The 18,690-nt window shown below is 40.5% G+C and overlaps 1 protein-coding gene across 3 annotated transcripts in view; it reads right to left on the bottom strand.

The window, feature by feature from the left end:
* The window catches only part of Prkd3 (protein kinase D3), a 77,403-nt gene extending 63,485 nt beyond the window's left edge, over positions 1-13,918 (bottom strand). Inside the window, exons 1-2 of one of the 3 annotated variants that reach the window (XM_045137176.1) lie at positions 13,875-13,918; positions 7,847-8,793 (exon numbers count right to left, since the gene is read on the bottom strand). In XM_045137176.1, coding sequence (XP_044993111.1) covers positions 7,847-8,134 — 288 coding nt within the window. In that variant the 5' untranslated portion in view covers positions 8,135-8,793; positions 13,875-13,918. Of the gene's footprint in view, positions 1-7,846; positions 8,794-12,651; positions 12,770-13,874 lie in introns of those variants that run through there. The other 2 variants (XM_045137175.1, XM_045137177.1) reach the window with 2 other exon arrangements.
* Positions 13,919-18,690: the final 4,772 nt, after the last annotated feature.

Here is an 18,690-nt window from a genome sequence, read left to right as displayed (position 1 = left end):
CATCATTCCATTTAGCTCTCTACAAATGAGCAAGTAGTAAAAAGTCACTAGCATTTATATTCTATCAGCTATCTTATTAACCTACATTCAGATAGAAACATTACTGAATTTTTAATTATAAATTATCAAAATTATTACATTTTTCTATGTGAAAAACAAGATAGTGAGCACATACAATAAAACACAATTTAAGTCCTTGAAAAAAAATCTTCATATTATTTATTTGTCCCTTAAGCATGTTGATTTCCATCAGACCAAAGATTCTAAATATTGGGTGAGTGTACAATGTTAATGAATCAATAATGCATACTTAATAAGGCATCTTTAAACATAAGCACACAAAACAATGTATCTTATGGCTGACAAAAATACTGTGAGGAGAGACCTATATTTGGCTAACCTAACTATCTTCTACTAGGAACAACAGTTTTGTCTTATTAATTCAGTGTTTGCAGAAACTATACAACATGACTATACTAACTAATGAAAAATGAATGTGTATAGAAACAAAATATATGATACAGATAGAATAAGAAGAAATTGTAATACGGTGTCCTAAGGTATACACTCCATTATATACAAGTATAGCATTGTCTAAAGATACTTAGACTCTTCAGTTCTTTAGACAAAAGTGGGTTTTCAAAATTTTCTGTAAAATGACAGTATTATTTCAGGTGCATATGGACATACTGTCTCTGTCACAGCTATTAAACTCTGCTGTACAGGCAGTATAATTTTTAAAAAGATCATGCTATGTTCTAAGAAAACTCTATTTACAAAACAAATAGGGAGCTAGATTTGGCCTATGGAAGAAAATGGCTGACTAGAGCAACTGCTAAAAGGAAATTTTAGAGAACACATTATAAAAATCCAAAAGTGGGGGCAAAATGGCATTACATAAAATACTCAATTCAGAAAATAGAAAACAAAAGGCCCCAAGAACAAAAGAGACACATATAAATAGCATTTTGTTACTGAGCTGCTGACTGACTTCTGATGGGTTACATCCCAATAAATTGCTAGTATGTTGAAAATACTCTCAGGTGAGAATGTATTTAATTCACCTAGCCTGCAACAATTTAACAACTCAGTACACAACAGAGTGTCAGTTATTTTACCTCCTGATCACTTAGCTGTATGGTAGCTGCCACTGGGCACTGCAAGAAAATGCTGTGTCATGTAGTTTTAGGCAGACGGTCAACATTCTATGTCAGTTTCTAATGCATATGCATCACTTTCATATCATCATGAAGATGAAAAGTCCTAAATAAAGCCATCATAAATAAGGAAAAGTCTGCATGTTTAAATGCATCTATGTTGAAAATTATATTAAATCTAAAGTGTCCTTAACAGTAAAAAAGAAGTTGACAGACTGAACTTAAGCATGAACAATTACAGGGAGTCTATAATAAACCTATTTTATACACACCCCACATGAAAAAATATCACAATAAAACACTAATAAAAATAGAATGGTGGATTTTGGTCTTTTGGAACTTTTATTTCAGAGCAATTGGCATGGACTTGGTACTTGCAACTGAAGATGCCTTCCAGAGCAGTAAGTTTTATATACTATTCTGTTGAGAATTTGAAAATGCTAAATGCAGAGAGAATTGTATTTGCAACTTTTGCTAATCAACTTTCAAAGGGGGAGGGCAGACTGCAGAAAATTTTGTTGGCTTTACACTCCTGGTAAAAGGGCTACCTGTGTTCTGCTGCCATACCCAGAGAGATCTGATCCAAGGTTAAATTTGTAATGGACTGATGGACTTTTCTAAGATACGGAACTAAGAAATTTAAGGTTTAAAGTTGGAAAAACACAACCAAGACTGGTTGCTAAAGCTGCTGTTGAAATACATTAATGTTTGTAAAGAAGATACCCCACCCAAGTATTTTACACTGAAACAATGAAAAGGAGGCCTGAAGAAAGACTGAACAGTAGAAATGCAAACTCTTTTGAAAGGAATTGACTGAAAGGAAGGAACTTGCTCTTCAAGGTCATGATTTATTTCATCCTTGAATTAATAATGGCTGTGTCCTGCACACCTGGAAATGATTTTGAAAACATGAGAAATGCATGGAATGGGTCATGAAGTGCACACAGTTCCAAGAGCCACTGCTGACATGTAGATGAGGTAGGGTGTGATGGGCCTAATAGGTCAGTGGATCCATTGGAAGATGGACGATGGTTTACATGTTTTGGATATACCAGGACTACACAAAAGCTACCATGGAATATTGTTGGCTTGAAACAGGAGTTTTCCCTGGCTATTCAGTCCAGCTGGAACAATGAAATTGAAAACTCTCGAGACTGTCAGTCACTGTTTATGGTCCTGGACATAAACTATAGATTTCTGATGTTTGCTTGATAGTTATAGAGTTTACATTGGTACAGTCTCTCTCCTTGTTATGCCTTATAGCAATTGAAAATCTTGACTGTGTGCCTTTGTATGTTGAAAGTATGTAACTTATTTTGACTTTACAGGATTCAGTAAAGAGACAGTCTTGGGCTGGAGGGATGGCTTAGTGGTTAAGGCGTTTGCCTGAAAAGCCAAAGGACCAAGGATCGATTCCCCAGGACCCACATTAGCCAGATGCGTAATGGGGTGCATGCATCTGGAGTTCGTTTGCAGTGGCTGGAAGCCCTGGTGTGCCCATCCTCTCTCTCTCTCTCTCTATCTCTTTCTCTGTTAAATAAATAAATAAATATATATATATATATATATATATATATATATACACACACACACACACACACACACATATATATATTTAAAAAGACAGTCTTAAATGTCAGGTGAAACTTGGGACTTTGAAACAGTCTTAAAGTTGGTAAGGTCTAAGGGACCTTTCTTTGAAGTTGGACTAAAAACAATATACAATGTGAGATGGTTTTGAAATTATTGGGGTCTGGGGTGTAATGTGGTAGTTTGAATGAATGTCCCCCAATACAGTCAGGAATTTCATCCAAGGTTAAACTTGAAATTTCCAGCCTCCTTGCTAGAGGAAGTGTTACTGCAGACGGATTTGTAGAGTAAGGTATGTAGAGTGCTTGAGCACTGCCTGGAGTTTCCTGAAGTGTGCTGGTGGTACTTCTCTCTGTGTGGACCAAAAATGTGAAGCTGACTGTGGCAGGCTACAATAGAGGAGAAAAAAAAAAAAAAATCAAAGAAACAAGATGGGCTGGAGAGATGGCTTAGTGGTTAAGGCACTTGCTTGCAAAAGGGGCACATGCATCTGGAGTTCATTTGCAGTGGCTGGAGGTCACTCCATTCTCTCCCTCTACCTCTCTCAAATAAATGAAAAAAAGGAGGGGGGGCTGGTTCATTGAAAGTGAAGTTGATAAACCATGAACCATATAGGCTATGGAAAAAATGAAAAATAGTAAGAGTAAAGTCAGAAATGATCAATACCAGAAACAAATAGTTCTCTAGATTCTATAGCCTTTAAATGACAGCAAATATAGTGCTCAACTTTTGCAAATAACTAAAATGAAAATGAATTTTTTCTTTAAAGGTTCTAGTCACCAAACTTCAAGAAATAATTTCAAAGCCAGACATGGTGGCACTCAACCTTTAATCCCAGCACTTGAGAGGAAGAAGTAGGAGGATCGTCATGAGTTTGAGGCTACCCTGAGTCTACATAGTTAATTCCATGTCAGCCTGAGCTAGACTGAGACCCTACCTCAAAAAAACCAAAATAAAAACAAAACTTCAGAATGAAATATTAATTTTATAAAAATTTGTGCAAAAAACAGAAGAAGAGGGAACACACCTCAAATTGTGAGGGTCATTCCTCAGCTCAATTCAATGGTACAGCATGTGCTTAGTCTCCAAAAGACCCTGGGTTTAATCCCCAGCACCTACCCCCGTCCAAAAACACCTCATCTCCAATACCAAAATCAAAAATACAAAGAGAAGCAAAACCAAAGGTCAATATCCCTCATGAAAAGCTGCAGAAAAAAAATATTAGTAAATTGAATTAAGCAAAGTATGAAAAGGATAAAGTATGATAACCATATGGGTTTTGCTCCAGAAGTTCAAGGCTGATTATTTAGCAAACAAAACTCACCCTTTTAAGAGACTACAAGAGGTAAAGAATCTGTGTTTGGATCTCCAGCACTCATATAAATGTTGGATGGACGTGACACCTCACCTATAACCCCAAAGCTTGGAAGGCAGACACAGACAATCCCTGGGGCAATCTGGCTAGCTAAACTAGCCAAAATGACAACTGTGGGTTCAAGTTAGATATCCTGACACAATAAATAAGACAGAGTGACCACGGAAAACATGATGTTAACCTCAAGCCTACACACACACATACACACACACACACAACTAAGGTTGTTGGAATAGTTGCAGGAAATACTAAACAGAGCCTAATCATTCATGAGCATAAGTTCCACAACCTAAAGGAGGACACCTTCATAACGTACATTATACTTAATGGTAAGAAAGTGTAGTGCTTCTCTTTATAAGATGTCATCACCGGGTAGCACAGAGAAATGCATACCCACACAAATCTACTGACTCCAGAGACGTTTCAGTAAAGCCTCGCATGATTCTCATGCACATTACAGTTGGAGATACATCACAGATTGTTGTGTGAGTTCAACTGGATTATATAAAGCTTCTGGCATAGAGCAAGCCTTTAATAGATACTAGCAGTTACCACATTTTCTTTTCCCTACTTTGGCTTATCCTCATCCTTCTGCTTGGAATGTTTCTTACCTCCCCAAATTTAAAATCTTACTTATGCTTTCAGTAACTAAGTTTAATGTTACTTTCCATGTGAGTCCTTCCACATTCTTCATCAACCTATGAACTTCACATGTAACTTTTTTTTTAATTTTTTAATTTTTTTATTTATTTGAGAGCAACAGATACAGAGAGAAAGACAGATAGAGGGAGAGAGAGAGAATGGGCGCGCCAGGGCTTCCAGCCTCTGCAAACGAACTCCAGACACGTGCGCCCCCTTGTGCATCTGGCTAACGTGGGACCTGGGGAACCGAGCCTCGAACTGAGGTCCTTAGGCTTCACAGGCAAGCGCTTAACCGCTAAGCCATCTCTCCAGCCCCACATGTAACTTTTCAGATTTCATACTAGAGAACATATTTCCCTCATTGTACCATAAGCTTTTACGGGCAGGCACACTGGTTAGTTCATTTGCTAAAATTTAACCAGCACTTCATCTTTAGAAGGTTCTACACAAGTAAGTTTATTGACTAATAATAGAAATACAAAGAGCAGGTGCACCCATGAGATCAAACCACCTAAGTAATTATAAATAAAAACATTAAGTGCCAGTGAACAGCCAGAGCTTAAATGTGAATTCTTATGAAGAACAAATGGAGCTATTTAATACAGCCAGTTACAGCAGGGATCAGTGCCCACAGAGCACTTAGCCTCCAAAGAATTGTATTCTATGGTTACTGGCTGTGCTGTATGCTTAACTGGAAGGTATTTTACAAATGTGAAATGCTTGTTATGAAGTCAGCGTAGTTGGTTAAAGTGCAAGAATTAAAAACATGAGCTCTGAATTCCTGCTGTTAAAGACTCTAGAAAGTAACTTGATTTCTATGTGCCTTTGGTTTCCTTATCTTTAACTTCAATGACCTCAAAAGCAGGAAAGCTGTGAAAAATGAAACAGGTATAAAGAAGCTAAAACAGAACCAGATAAACCACTCAATATGATATATTCTTCTTCTTATTATCAATGTACACTATATTCATTAGTTAAAAAGTCTGGAGTATTTATTGATAAGAAATCATCATCTCTACTGGCTTGAAAGATAATACTCTCCCTCATATGGTATCAAAATTATGGATACTATCTTTCCTGAGAGGTTCAAAATAATTTTCAAATAACTATTCCAACTTACTATTTCAGAGTCCTGGGAGTTAACCTAAAACTGTTCACATGTAGGCAATTTAAATGGACAACTAGAAAGCAAATTTTCTCAGACAAGAAAGAAGGTAAGAAGTTCTGAAAGTTTTCCAAATCCGAGGTAAGTTTAAAGTTCCATAAAGGCCTTAACCAGAATCTACGCTGGTTCCCTTAAGATTTCTTTCATTAGGACATGGAGAGTCATCTCTCCCTTGAGACTCATTTCTCACAGTGTCTCTTTCAGTGAAGCCCCAACTTTCACAGCTAGGGTTATATACCAGAAATCATCCTAGTCAATGATTTGACAACTCTGCAAACTTGCCGTAAGTAATCCCGTAAACAAATAATTGACCTGATTCTAAAACAGTACGCAATTGAACAAATGTAAGCAAATGAGTTCATTAAGTAATCAGAAATATATCAAGTTAGTTAGATCAAATGAATCATTATGAAATGTATGCATATTTTTACACATGATATGCATGACAAACATACATAAATGAAATTTTCAAATGTTGAATAAATTCCATTAAAAATGTGGATAATGAGTTTCTATGATATCAAACTAAAGAAAAACATTACACTTAAGTTACAAATTGTAGTTAAATTAAATATTGCCTTTAAGTAAAAAGTTACAAACAAACTGCAAAAGATATTTATGAAAAACGACTATGGTGTATAATGAAAAAGAACCTAAAAGTAAAGATAATTAAAGACAGTGCTAGACCAGGTAAATACTTAGTCCCCGTGATTTAAGACAGAGCCAGAAGGAGAGCCCAAGAGTTCAAAACCAGGCTGGGCAACACAGGCTGATCTCAAAAATAAATAAATAACCATAAGCAAGCAAGCAAGCAAATAGTTCCACAGATCTACAACAATAAAGTGATTCTGCTGGGTGTGGTGGCGCACGCCTTTAATCCCAGCACTCAGCAGGCAGAGGAATAAGGATAGCCTTGAGTTTGAGGACACCCTAAGACTACATAGTGAATTCCAGGTCAGCTTAAGCTGGAGTGAGACCTTACCTTGAAAAACCAAAAAGAAAGAAAGAAGGGAAGAAAATTATTTTTACATTAAGGCACATTTATATAAATAAGTCAGTAGTAAAACAAAACAGGCATAGCTCATTATCACTGAGTAACGGTTTTAGACTGCTAACTACTTCTAGATCAGAAGCTAATGACAAACCATGTAAAACACAGGAACTGAATCAACAAAGAGCTTGAATTCACACATTAATCTCACTGAGACAGTTTTTACAAACAGAAAATTGACAAGCTTATTAGCTCATATAATTCATAACAAATAGAAAACATACTGGTTTATGCATTAAACCAAGATTAAAGACATCTAGCTAAAGTTCCTCAAATAAATGGCACAGAACAGGGCAGGGGGTAGCTAGATGGGCAATAAAACCACCCTGAAATTTCAAATAATTTGTCATATATTCAAAAGTGATTTACCTATTTAAGAGAAAGTGTGGTCCTATATTAAATGGCAGTTTAGATAATGAACATCCTCTCAAAGTGAAGCAGAGTGTAAGAGAAAGCACATGGAGTGGCAGACCTGGGACTCAGTGGCTGCTATGTCCCATTTTTTGGTAAGTCACCAATTTCTTGTGCTCTGGGCCTCCAGGCTATTTAATCTGAAAACAAATGAAATTTCCTATGTTCCCCTAACTATAGACTTGTGAGGCAAATAATTAGACTTAAGAGACAAATAACTAGCAGTATTTTAAAGCTGTGATGAGTGGTATATTTTAAAACTGGGATACAGGTTCCCATTGGATTCTGCACTTCAGAATTTTTGGCTCATGCTCATAGATCACTTCAAAATGCTCTCAATCAGGTTGTGAATCATTAACAGATTGCTAACTCACTGCTAGATGTATAAATTATAAAGAAGCCCAAGAAGCAGTATCAATCAGAAAAAACTATTGATATAAATAGTTGCACAGTACCTTCTGATAAACAATGGAGCATACAAGGTCCTTGACAGCAGACAAAGACAGTTCCTGGGCTTCAATGGTAACACTCTCCCGTGTGAGGCCAATCTGCAGTAGAAATGAAACTGTGTGCACGGAGCCTCGGGAGTTGGTGAGTGACGGTGCACTGAAGCTTCCATTGGAGAGTCGGGCTGAGAGTCCCGTCTTGGGACTAGAACAAGGAGAAGGAGTTGGAAGCACAGCAGAAATAGTTGCAGGCAACAGAGACTTCTGGGCTGATGGAGGGGAATTATTTGCAGACATCTGCCTTTCTTTAATCTTTAAAAATAGTTGTCAATTCTCTGTTTGATGGTTATGAAGTCTGCAAAATAACAGCAGTTTAAAAAGAGAGAGAGAGGGACTGAACTTCTGGACTTAGATGAAAGCTTCTTTATTCCCTCTGTTAAGCCACTCATACCACTGACTGCAAATTTTGTTGTTGTGAGTTGAATTCACAAGAGGTCCTCCTGCTCTTCTAAGTCCCATCAAGAATCTTGTCCTCAGGACCACTGAAGATTTGTAAAGTGTTTCACATCAGTAAGTTATCTTCGTGACAATACAGGTGACAGTTACTTAATATACATCTTCACTTATTTTAAGTCTGCTCTTGTCTTCTTTTGCTTTTCATTTCAAAAAATATAAATTTAATAAAAATTGTTTTCTATTAAGATGAAATCTTCCTGGTTTAAAAAATAGCGTTTTGGATTAATCTATTCAATACTTATTCTTTGGTTCAATGGTTTGATGAAACACTGCAAATGGCCATACCTTATATTATTACCCTCTCAAATGTCCTCATATTCATTTTGGCGAGTGAACTTTTCTCTGATGATGTAAAAAAGCTTTTAAAAATAGCACAAGCATATTTCCTTTGATGAATGGGTCCACGGAGAAAAGCTGATGCCTTCTGAAATGCTGTTAGCCTAGAAGGAAATTTTTAAAGATTTTTAATAGCTTAATTTGTTGACATGAATTTAAAAAATGGAAGAATTCCTGTAACTTTTCAAGTGATAAATTTTGGTGATATGTTTACAATTCACGAATAATTCTAACTGGTAGCCATTTTGTTTTAGTTATCAGAATTATTTTTTACTATAGGTCAACTTTCTGAGAGAAAGATATACTACTAGACCTCCTCACTAACTCTTGAAACTTTAAAAAAGAACTTTGTTTCAGATGAAGTTACACTATGATGCCCAGACTAGCTCTGAACTCTTGGGTTCAAGAGACCCTCTTGTCTCAGCCTCCTGAGTAACTGGCAGTTCAAGTACATCCTACTGTCATTTACTATATTCCCACTTTTTGATGTATTGAGAATCTAGCTGAGTATATAGCTCAGTGGTAGAATACTTATCTAGCAAGTACAAGATCCTAGTTTCAATCCCCAGTAACTCCCCCATCCGCAAAGAACCTAAATTGGCCAAAATATGACTGTTTGATTCTGTTGACAAGTTCCTTACAGAGGCTAAGTGTGAAAGTTGATAACACAGGAGAAGGTGATCTCATTGTAAGATATTTCTAACAATAAGAAAAAAGTGCTAAATACAGTAAAATGTGCATCACAGATTTTAGGAAAACAGTTGAAAAGTGTTTCTGAAAAATGGCCCCATGTGGCTCAATGAAATGGCTTACAAGATGGGTCCTACTAAATTCCGTCTTTGTGCCCATACATAATAGTAATGATGAACAAGTGAAGTGTCTAGTGTGTTTGCATAGTGACTCTTTGAAGAGCAGTTCATGGAGCTAAACTAGAACGAGTATGACAGATGAGCAAAAACATACAAGTGCAGTCATACAAATGAGAAAGTTCAAAACAAAACAACTACTTAAAGAAAAAAATATTTACAGCTACACTTTGGTAAATGACTATGATTTGTAAGTGTCTCATGATATTGCTTTGAAAGCTATTTTGCAGGTAACAAAATTAAAGTATGGTTACAAACAGGGAGTGAGAATTAGAACCCAAGTTTATGCTTCCTTACCACTTGTATCTCCATAATAACACTGTTTCTCAAAGATAACAAGGAACTGAGAATCACTGCTCTGAGAGGATGTTGCTAAGGTTGAGAGATTACACAGAAAGAGAATTGCTCAACTCATATCTTGCTTATCTTCTCCCAACACTTTTTAAACTAAAGCTGCAGAAAAGCAGAGAACTGAAACCTGAGCTTTATGAATAAAAAGAATAAGATGGCTTTATTATTTTATCTTTCTTTGGAGACAGTGTCTCACTATGTTGCTCAGATTGGCCTCAAATTTAAAAGCCTCCTGCCTTTATGTCCTGAGTACTGGAATTTTTGAAAACAACTTTATGTGGGCTGGAGAGATGGCTTAGCATTTAAGGCACTTGGCTACAAAGCCAAAGGACCCAGGTTCGATTCCCCAGGACCCCACACAAGCCACATGCACCAGGTAGAGCATGTACTTGGAGTTCACTTGCAGTGTGTCCATTCTCTCTCCTCCTCCCTTTTTCAAATAAATAATAATAAAATATTAAAAAAAACAACTTTATGTGCGTTCAAGTCTCTGGGCCAAGATGCAGTCCATTTCATACAGCTAAAACAATGAAATTTAGTCACAAGGGTTGTTCCCATAATCTCGGAGAAAGAGCTCAGAATGAGAGGAGTGGCCTCTAGACCATGATAGCACTGGCTTGGGTGGAAAGAATTTCTGATATGTTTATTTGGAGTGCCTCAAATATTCTTATAGGAAGTTATCTGTCACATTATCTTATTCAAATAAATTTACATAATCTGTCAACATTGTTGATGTGCCTGGTGTGACCAATTATTACAGAAAAGGTGAAACAAAGACCCTGCAGGTTAGGGGACTTCACTGAGCGATACGGTTGTAGTTCATGGTAATGTCACTAACTGCCCTACCTTCTTCTCTTGTCTCACAACACATTATTTCCTATCCTAACCAAGTCTCTAGCTGGGAGATGCTCTAATAGCAGCAATTTCACTCTGTGAATACTGAGTCCTTGGTCCTGACTAAACTGTTACGAGACCCTGAAGTTCTCCAGCACTGGCAGACACAGACATGCCGCAGCTCTCTCTGGAGCTCACAGACATCAAGCATTTGCATAAATAGCTAGGTTAATTACAAACTGTGAGATACAATATGACAGAGAATGCTAGGGAGACTTAGTTTCAGCTGGGATCTCAAAGAATGCCTCTCTGAGACCTGAGCGAGCAGACAAGGCACATCTAGTTATTAAGTACTTCAATAGGAAGCTCACTTAGTGCAGCCACCATTCTTTTGCCCTCAGAAAAGGCTGAAGTCGAAAGAGAAAATGCTTTTCTTTTGGAATGCTTATTTACCTTGACTCCCAGTGACCAGTAAAGTTGCCAGAACAATTTATTTTGAGACAGGTACACTGACTGAAGTGGAGGTTTTTTGTCTCCAACTCCAATGTTGATTATACATGCATTCTATTAGAACATAACCTTAGCTGACCAGTGTACTCAGGTCAACCTCCATTATTTTGCCTGGACAGGAACTTGTCTTTGCTTAATAATCCTAAAATTGCTTTGATACTGTATACTGTGTAAAAACTCAAGCATCTTTGCAGATTAAAAGAAAAAATCATACCTACATCTCTTTGTACATGACGATTCCCCTAGATTAACACAATCCTCTGCCTTCAAAGAGGTGAGCATTTAACTAAACTGTTCCCTTTAAAAATCTGCCCATCTGAGCATTTGAATCTCAGCCTTTCCACTGGCAGGCAGAACACTATGCAGACAAACCATGTAGGCTCTCTGCTCAGGCACTGAAAAGTATATCCACTAAAAAGATCACAGACTGCCAGCCTGACAGTGCAATACCAAGCTATGTTAAGCTTGATATATCTTTGTCTCTGCACCAGTAGGATCTAAGAAATCTGATTGGCTAATAGCCAACAAGCAACTTCTCACATTCCACCACTATAAACACCACACAAGTGGAGAAAACTTATCTACACTGAAATTAAACTAAAACAACTCCTAAGTGCCTTATCTAAATTTTCTCATAAGATGATTGCTCCAAAGAGGCACACACCTATATCAAGTTTAATTTGAATTATATAATCTGAGAGACTCAGCACAGGAGATTGATTAAATCAAATTAAGTGCCCAATCAAATTAGGTATAAAGTAATGATTATCTACATCAAGTTCTAAATAAGTAATTACTTTTAAAAACAAGCAATTATCACCACTATGGTTAGTATTTTGTCAATGTTAGAATTTTTTTAAATGAGAAGATATCCCTGTTGTGAAAACTACACTTAAATATATTTTTTTTTAACTGTGAGTTGTTTTCAACTTCTCTACTTGTTAAAATTTAGCATCCAAGCTTATTTATTAAGGCACAGGGGAGGGGAGTTGGCAGTGTTTAAATTAAAAACCATCCACAAACAGAAAGAAATGTCTATCTTAAATGGGTCACTGGATGAAGCCAAAAAGTTATAAAATGTGCCAAACTAAACGGCTCATTACTATATGCAATGCTTTAAAAAAAAAAAAAAAGTCTTTAAAGTCAGGGGTGGTGGGGTCCCCCAAGCCCAGCTTCAGTTCCAGCACTCTGGAAGCTGAGGTAGGAGGATCGCCATGAGTTTGAGGCCAGCCTGGAACTACAGAGTGAAGTCTAGGAAAGCCTGGGCTACAGAGACCCTATCTTGGAAGACAACCAAGTAAATGAACATATAAAAAACGTCTGAAATGGAAACTGCATTCTGTTTCATCTGCTCAGGTCCATGACATTTATACTGCTACACCACAACAGGGCAAAACGTACCTTGAAGGTCCCTGCGACGTTTTAAAAGCCACTTTCACTAAAACTTGCACCTTCTTTCTGACCAAACCGTACACTTTGATCTCACTCCAGACTCTAAAAGGAGAGCAGCAGAGCGTTCCTATGTAGAGTCCAACTGACCTAACACCTTAGCCTGGGAACTTCCGTGGCCAGTCTACAGAATTCCCTGCCCTCATTGCGCTTTAAAAAAAAAAAAAAAAAAAAAAAAAAGTTTCATCTTGCAGTACACGTTAAAACTGTTCACAACATTCAAAGAACTGCAGCATGAAGTACGAAGTGAAAACATTATTTTTGTTTGTTTGTTTAAGAGTCACGTCTTTTCTAGGGTGGCCGATTAAAGGCATGTTAAAAAAAAAAAAAGTTTTGTTTCACCCGTGGCTACCAGGACCATCAAGGCCGCGCGTCCTACCAAGCAGCAGCAGTTCAGGCTGTAACTTATCCTTGCTAATAATCAAAGATGACACCCGATAGCTGTGCATTTCCCGTGGGGGCGGGTGTGGCTGCAAACAGTTAGCTCCATGCCCCCCGATCCGCGCGGAAAAGCCTGGCCGGGGGGTCGCCGGGCGCTCGATTTTTCCAGCCGTGCTCGCAGCGGGCCAGGCCTCTGCCGCTGGCGGGGCGATGGCTGGAAATCAAAAAAAAATCCCTCCGGAGAGGCGGTGGTTGTTACTATTATTTTTATTATTATTAATCATCATTTGCATTCTTGCCATCATCTCCCCGGCGTTTCGTCTTTTAGGGACAGCTCGGGCGCCGACGCAGTCCCGGGGCAGGAGCGGCGGGGAGCCGGGGCTTGGGCGGCGCTCGGGCCTCGCGGCGCGGCCTCGACCGCACGGCCGCCCGCTCCGGCTCCGCCCGCGGCGGCGGGAACAAGTTTGCGGGAAGCGCGGCGCGAGCCAAGTCGGCGTCGGCGGGACGGCGGCCGCCGCTGCCCCCGGAACTCGGCCCTCCTCCGCCTCCTCCTCCGCCGCCGCCGCCGCCGCCGCCCGCGCTCCCGCCCGGTCCCCGGCCCGTCCGCCCGTCCGCCCGTCCGTCCGTCCATCGGCCGTCGCGGTGGTGGCCGCGTGCGCGCGCTCGTGCGGGGAGAGGCCGCCTCCCCCCGCCACCACCATCCCTCGGGCCGGGAGAACAAAGCGGCGGCGGCGGCGGCGGCGCGAACTTTCTTCTTTTCCCGCTTCCCGGGGCTCCGCGAGGAGATCACTTACCGCCGCGGGCTCGGCCGCTCGTCGACGCACTCCGCCCGCCCGCCCGCCCGCCAGCGTCTGGGTGCCCCGAGCAGGCGCCAGCGAGGCTTCACGCGCCTCGCACGATCCCGCCCGCTCGTCGGCCCGTCGGCGCCCCTTCCTCCCGCCCGCCCGCCCGCCCCGTCCCGTCCCGTCCCGAGGCCGGAGGGGAGGGGAGGGCGCGGGAGGGAGGCCCGGGCGCGCGGGGCGGGGGGCGGGGGCGCGCGGCCGGCGCGGGGTCTGCCGGGAGTTGTAGTTCCTGGCCGCTGAGGGGAAGGGGCCCGGCTAGGGAGTTCTGCTCACGCCCCCGCCCCCGCCCCCGCGCAGGGCCGCAGAGGCCGGGACGCAAACTGAGCTGCATGCTGAACTTCAACACACACCCCCCCTGGTGGCCCCCCCCCAACCCGCGCCGCCGTCCTTACTGCCGGCCCATTTGTCTTCTGTCCTCTGCTAGGAAGGTGGTCTTGGCCAAGAGGGCGGGGAGGGAGGTGACAAACTCGAAAGTGGGACAAGAGAGAAAGAGAGAGAAAGGATGGGTGCGCATCAGGGCCTCCAGTCACGGCAAAGGAGCTCCAGACGCATGTGTCACCTTGTGCAGCTGGCTTACGTGGGTCCTGGGGAATCGAACCTGGGTCTTGAGGCCTTGCAGGTAAGCGCCTTAAGTGCACTCTCTCCAGCGCTTCTGGCGCGGTTTGATGTTTCCTCCTCGTCCGCAGTGGCCATCCACGTGAGCCCCACCTCCACGAGGGCAACCGGGGAACCCAGGCCTCTGCCTGCGTGGAAACGAGGGTGACAAGGCGGGAAGAGTGGGGCGAGGATGCTCATCGCCTAGGATCTAGAGGAGGAAGGACGCTGTGTTAGATTTTAAATGTCTTCTTACCCAGGGAGAGATGCCTGTGCGGCCAATGGCCATTGTCACAAAAAATGACATCGAACCAATCAGGGGTTAGTAACAGTCACCCCCCCCCCCATACAGAAGGCAAGTGGGCAGCTTTTGAGAATAGAGAGAAAATACACCTAAGTAAACCCCCGACTTTTGATCACCACCACGCCTGGCTCAATTTCTCCATTTTTATTATTTGCACTTATTAACTTTATATGTGATAGATTTACAACATGGTGCATATATTCACAACAGTGTCTAACAGAGGGTGTAATATGGACCATTTGACTAAGAGGAACATTAGGAAAATCTGATAACAAAAGGGATAGAGTATTGTTTGAAAAAGTGTTACTCCACCTAGTCTTACATACAGTGTCCTTAAAAGTGCTGAGGTAAGCCCTTTAACCCCAGCTCTCAGGACACAGAGGTGGAAGGATCTCTGTGAGTAAGAGGCTAGCCTGAGAGTACATAGTGAATTCCAGGTCAGCCTGGGCTAAGGTAAAGCCCTACCTCAAAAAAAAAAAAAGCAAAATAAATAAATAATAAAAATGCAAAAGTAAGATGGGGTTTATAAAGAAGAAGGGAGTTCATGGGAGGAGTTAAGAGAGAGTAATTGGAGGGATTAAGATCTATCTATGTATCTATACACACATATACGTGTGTATTGAAATGTCAAAAATAAAAATGTAATGAAAAAAATGAATATTCCGTTAATACGAAACTTAAAAAAAAATAACTCACACCCAGTAATTTGTTTTTGTGGTTTTTTCTTCAAGAAAGTAATACATAAATATTCATGGATTTCTTTTAAATGGAATCAATAGTAAATTCCATTTGGCTATGGAGTTTTTCTCCTATTCTGGATGTCTATGTAATTGAGTATTAATTTAAAAACTCTTGAAATAGCATCAACTAGTTACACTTTGAAACCTAATTGAGAAAGAGAACGAAGGTGGTATAGACCTGAATACTAATAAACTACTGTTCCAGAAACTAATATTACAGTTGTCATGCCAGGACTGACCCAAACAAACCATTGGGTGCTCCCCTAACCCCTGCCTCTCTGGGGAAACTGCTCAGAAGACCCCATTGGAAGAAAAGAGCTGGAGTGAGCCTTGGAATTCCAACAGTCCAGTCCAGGCTCTGTCATTTAGGAAATTCATGCTCTTTACTCTCAGTAAGAATTGATCTCCTTACTGGTAAAATGAGAGCAAATAATTATTTACCAAATAGGACACTTGTGAGAATTAATTATATGAGGAAAAAACATAATAAACTACGCATGCAATTAATCTGCCTACGCATGCATTCTACCACCTAATAATGTGTGGACAAATTAACCTCTCCATGCCATCGGTTCACTGGGATGATTGTTGTGCTTATTCCATGAGCTGTATGAGGATTAGGTAAAATACCAGGACTCACGTTAGCCAGATGCACAAGGGGGCACATGCATCTGGAGTTCGTTTGCAGTGGCTGGAGGCCCTGGCATGCCTATTCTCTCTCTCTTTTTTTGCCTCTTTCTCTCTCTCTGTCTGTCTGTCGCTCTCAAATAAATAAATAAAAATAAATAAAAGAAATTAAAATAGCACATTGAAAATGTACAATAAATGCTATTATGTCAATCTTATGTTAAAGAGGGTTTTTTTTAAAGTGCTGGTAGAAAATAGATGTTTCTTAGGTTGGTTCTCTGAGAAATAATCTAAAATGATAAACAAGAAGCTGGAAAGGAACAGGAATTTGGCCGTACAATGAACATATTTTCCTTCTTCAAAGGAAGATCCTACTGCCATCCTCAAGTGACCAGAAGCTGTTGTTGTCTCTACTTCTAGCTGGCAGTGTTCCAGCATAGTAGAAAACCTCTGAATAGTATTAAGGTTGTTGTTTTTATTTGTAATATAATCAATTAGACTGTGACTCCCTGAAAACCTAACAAATTTGTACTCTTGATTATGATACCTCAAATTTCAAAACATCAAGTATTTCTAGAAAGAATTGTGATTATATAACTTGAGACATTGAACTGTCTTAGTTCCTGTAATGATGGCTGCTAACTTAGCTGAAAACTAATTGATTTTCATTTTGCTTGTTTGTTTTTCTCCCCTACTATCCCTTGAGGCTTTACAGTCTTTGATTTATTGATTCACTCAACATTTTTGAAAGGCATTTGTGCCTCGCAAACATTTGTGCAGGGCATTTGACAAGCTAAAGGCAAAACAGCGCCTGTTCTTGGCAACTTGAGGTTTACTAGCAAAAATATGAGGAAATCTATAATATAAAGAAGAAAGTAAAAAAAAAAAAAAAGTAAGAGGCAAAATAAAGGACCACAGAATGTCACAGAAATGCATCTCAATATTTGTGGTGATGCTGGTGGAAGCACACTTACTGAATTTTCAATCATGAATGTGCAGCATGTACTATTATGTACACACAATATTTGATAATAAGCACGTATATTATGGGATTATATATTTACTAATCAATTAATTTGTTTAGGGGATTAAACCCAGGGCCTCATGAATTCCGAGCACACGCTGTTTCACTGAGTTATCCTCATTCCCTCCTGTTGTTTTGTTCATCACAGACCTCAGAGCCATGGCCTGTACCCACGATGTTGTGTAGCCTACATGTGTACTATGCAATACCGTCTAGTTTGTATACCTAGATACGTTTGTACAATGATGAAATCACCTAACGATGTCTAAGAATGCCTCCTCATCATCAAGGGGTGTACAGCTATATTTATCTGCTGAAGATGTGTTATGTGTTCTGAAGTCATAATAGTCTGTGCTGGCTGCATGATTCAATAAAGATGAACAAGTGTGAGTTGGAGAGATGGCTTAGTGGTTAAGGCACTTGCCTGCACAGCCTAAGGACCCATGTTGGACTCCCCAGGTCCCATGTAAGCCAGACGCACAAGGTGATGCAAGCATACAAGGTCGCACATGCGCACAAGATGCCACATGTTTCTGGAGTGCGGTTGCAGTAGCTGGAGGTCCTGGTGTGCCAATTCTCTCTGTCTCTCCTCTCTCTCTCACACACCACATAAAAAATACAAAAAAAATAGGTAAAACAAGATAAACACCTGGAGCTGTAGCACACAGGACTGTGAGTAGTCAGGTTGCTTATCCATGATCCCATGTTTCCCTCATATTTTCAGTCTGTAAAAAATCTTGGACACTAACTTTCATTACATCCTGTACACATGGTTTACTCCAGAATGGCATTTATTTCTTGTCTGAGTGATTGCTTTGTCTTCTGATTAATGTTCATTTTCTCTAAGCTAAAAGCAATATTAAAAGAAAGAAGTCAGGGGAGGCTGGAGAGATGGCCTAGCAGTTAAGGTGTTTGCCTGTGAAGCCTAAGGACCCACGTTCAATTCCCCAGTACATATGTAAGCCAGATGCACAGCCCTGGCATGCCCATTCTTTTTTCTTTTTTTGGTTTTTTGAGGTAGGGTCTCACTCTGGCTCAGGCTGACCTATGTAGTCTCAGGGTGGCCTTGAATTCTCGGCGATCCTCCTACCTCTGCCTCCCGAGTGCTGGGATTAAAGGCATGCGCCACCACGCCTGGCTTGGCATGCCCATTCTATCTGCCCCCCTCTCTCTCTGAAATAAATAAATAAAACATTTTTTTAAATTTTTATTTATTTATTTATTTATTTATTTATTTGAGAGCGACAGACACAGAGAGAAAGACAGATAGAGGGAGAGAGAGAGAGAGAGAATGGGCGCGCCAGGGCTTCCAGCCTCTGCAAACGAACTCCAGACGCGTGCACCCCCTTGTGTACCTGGCTAACGTGGGACCTGGGGAACCGAGCCTCGAACCGGGGTCCTTAGGCTTCACAGGCAAGCGGTTAACCACTAAGCCATCTCTCCAGCCCTAAAACATTTTTTTTTTAAAGAAAGAAAGAA

This window comes from Jaculus jaculus, chromosome 18, assembly GCF_020740685.1.
Source record: "Jaculus jaculus isolate mJacJac1 chromosome 18, mJacJac1.mat.Y.cur, whole genome shotgun sequence".
Taxonomy (NCBI): domain Eukaryota; kingdom Metazoa; phylum Chordata; class Mammalia; order Rodentia; family Dipodidae; genus Jaculus; species Jaculus jaculus.
The sequence above is the reverse complement of the archived record's forward strand: the minus strand, read 5'-3'. Positions and strand labels throughout refer to the sequence as shown.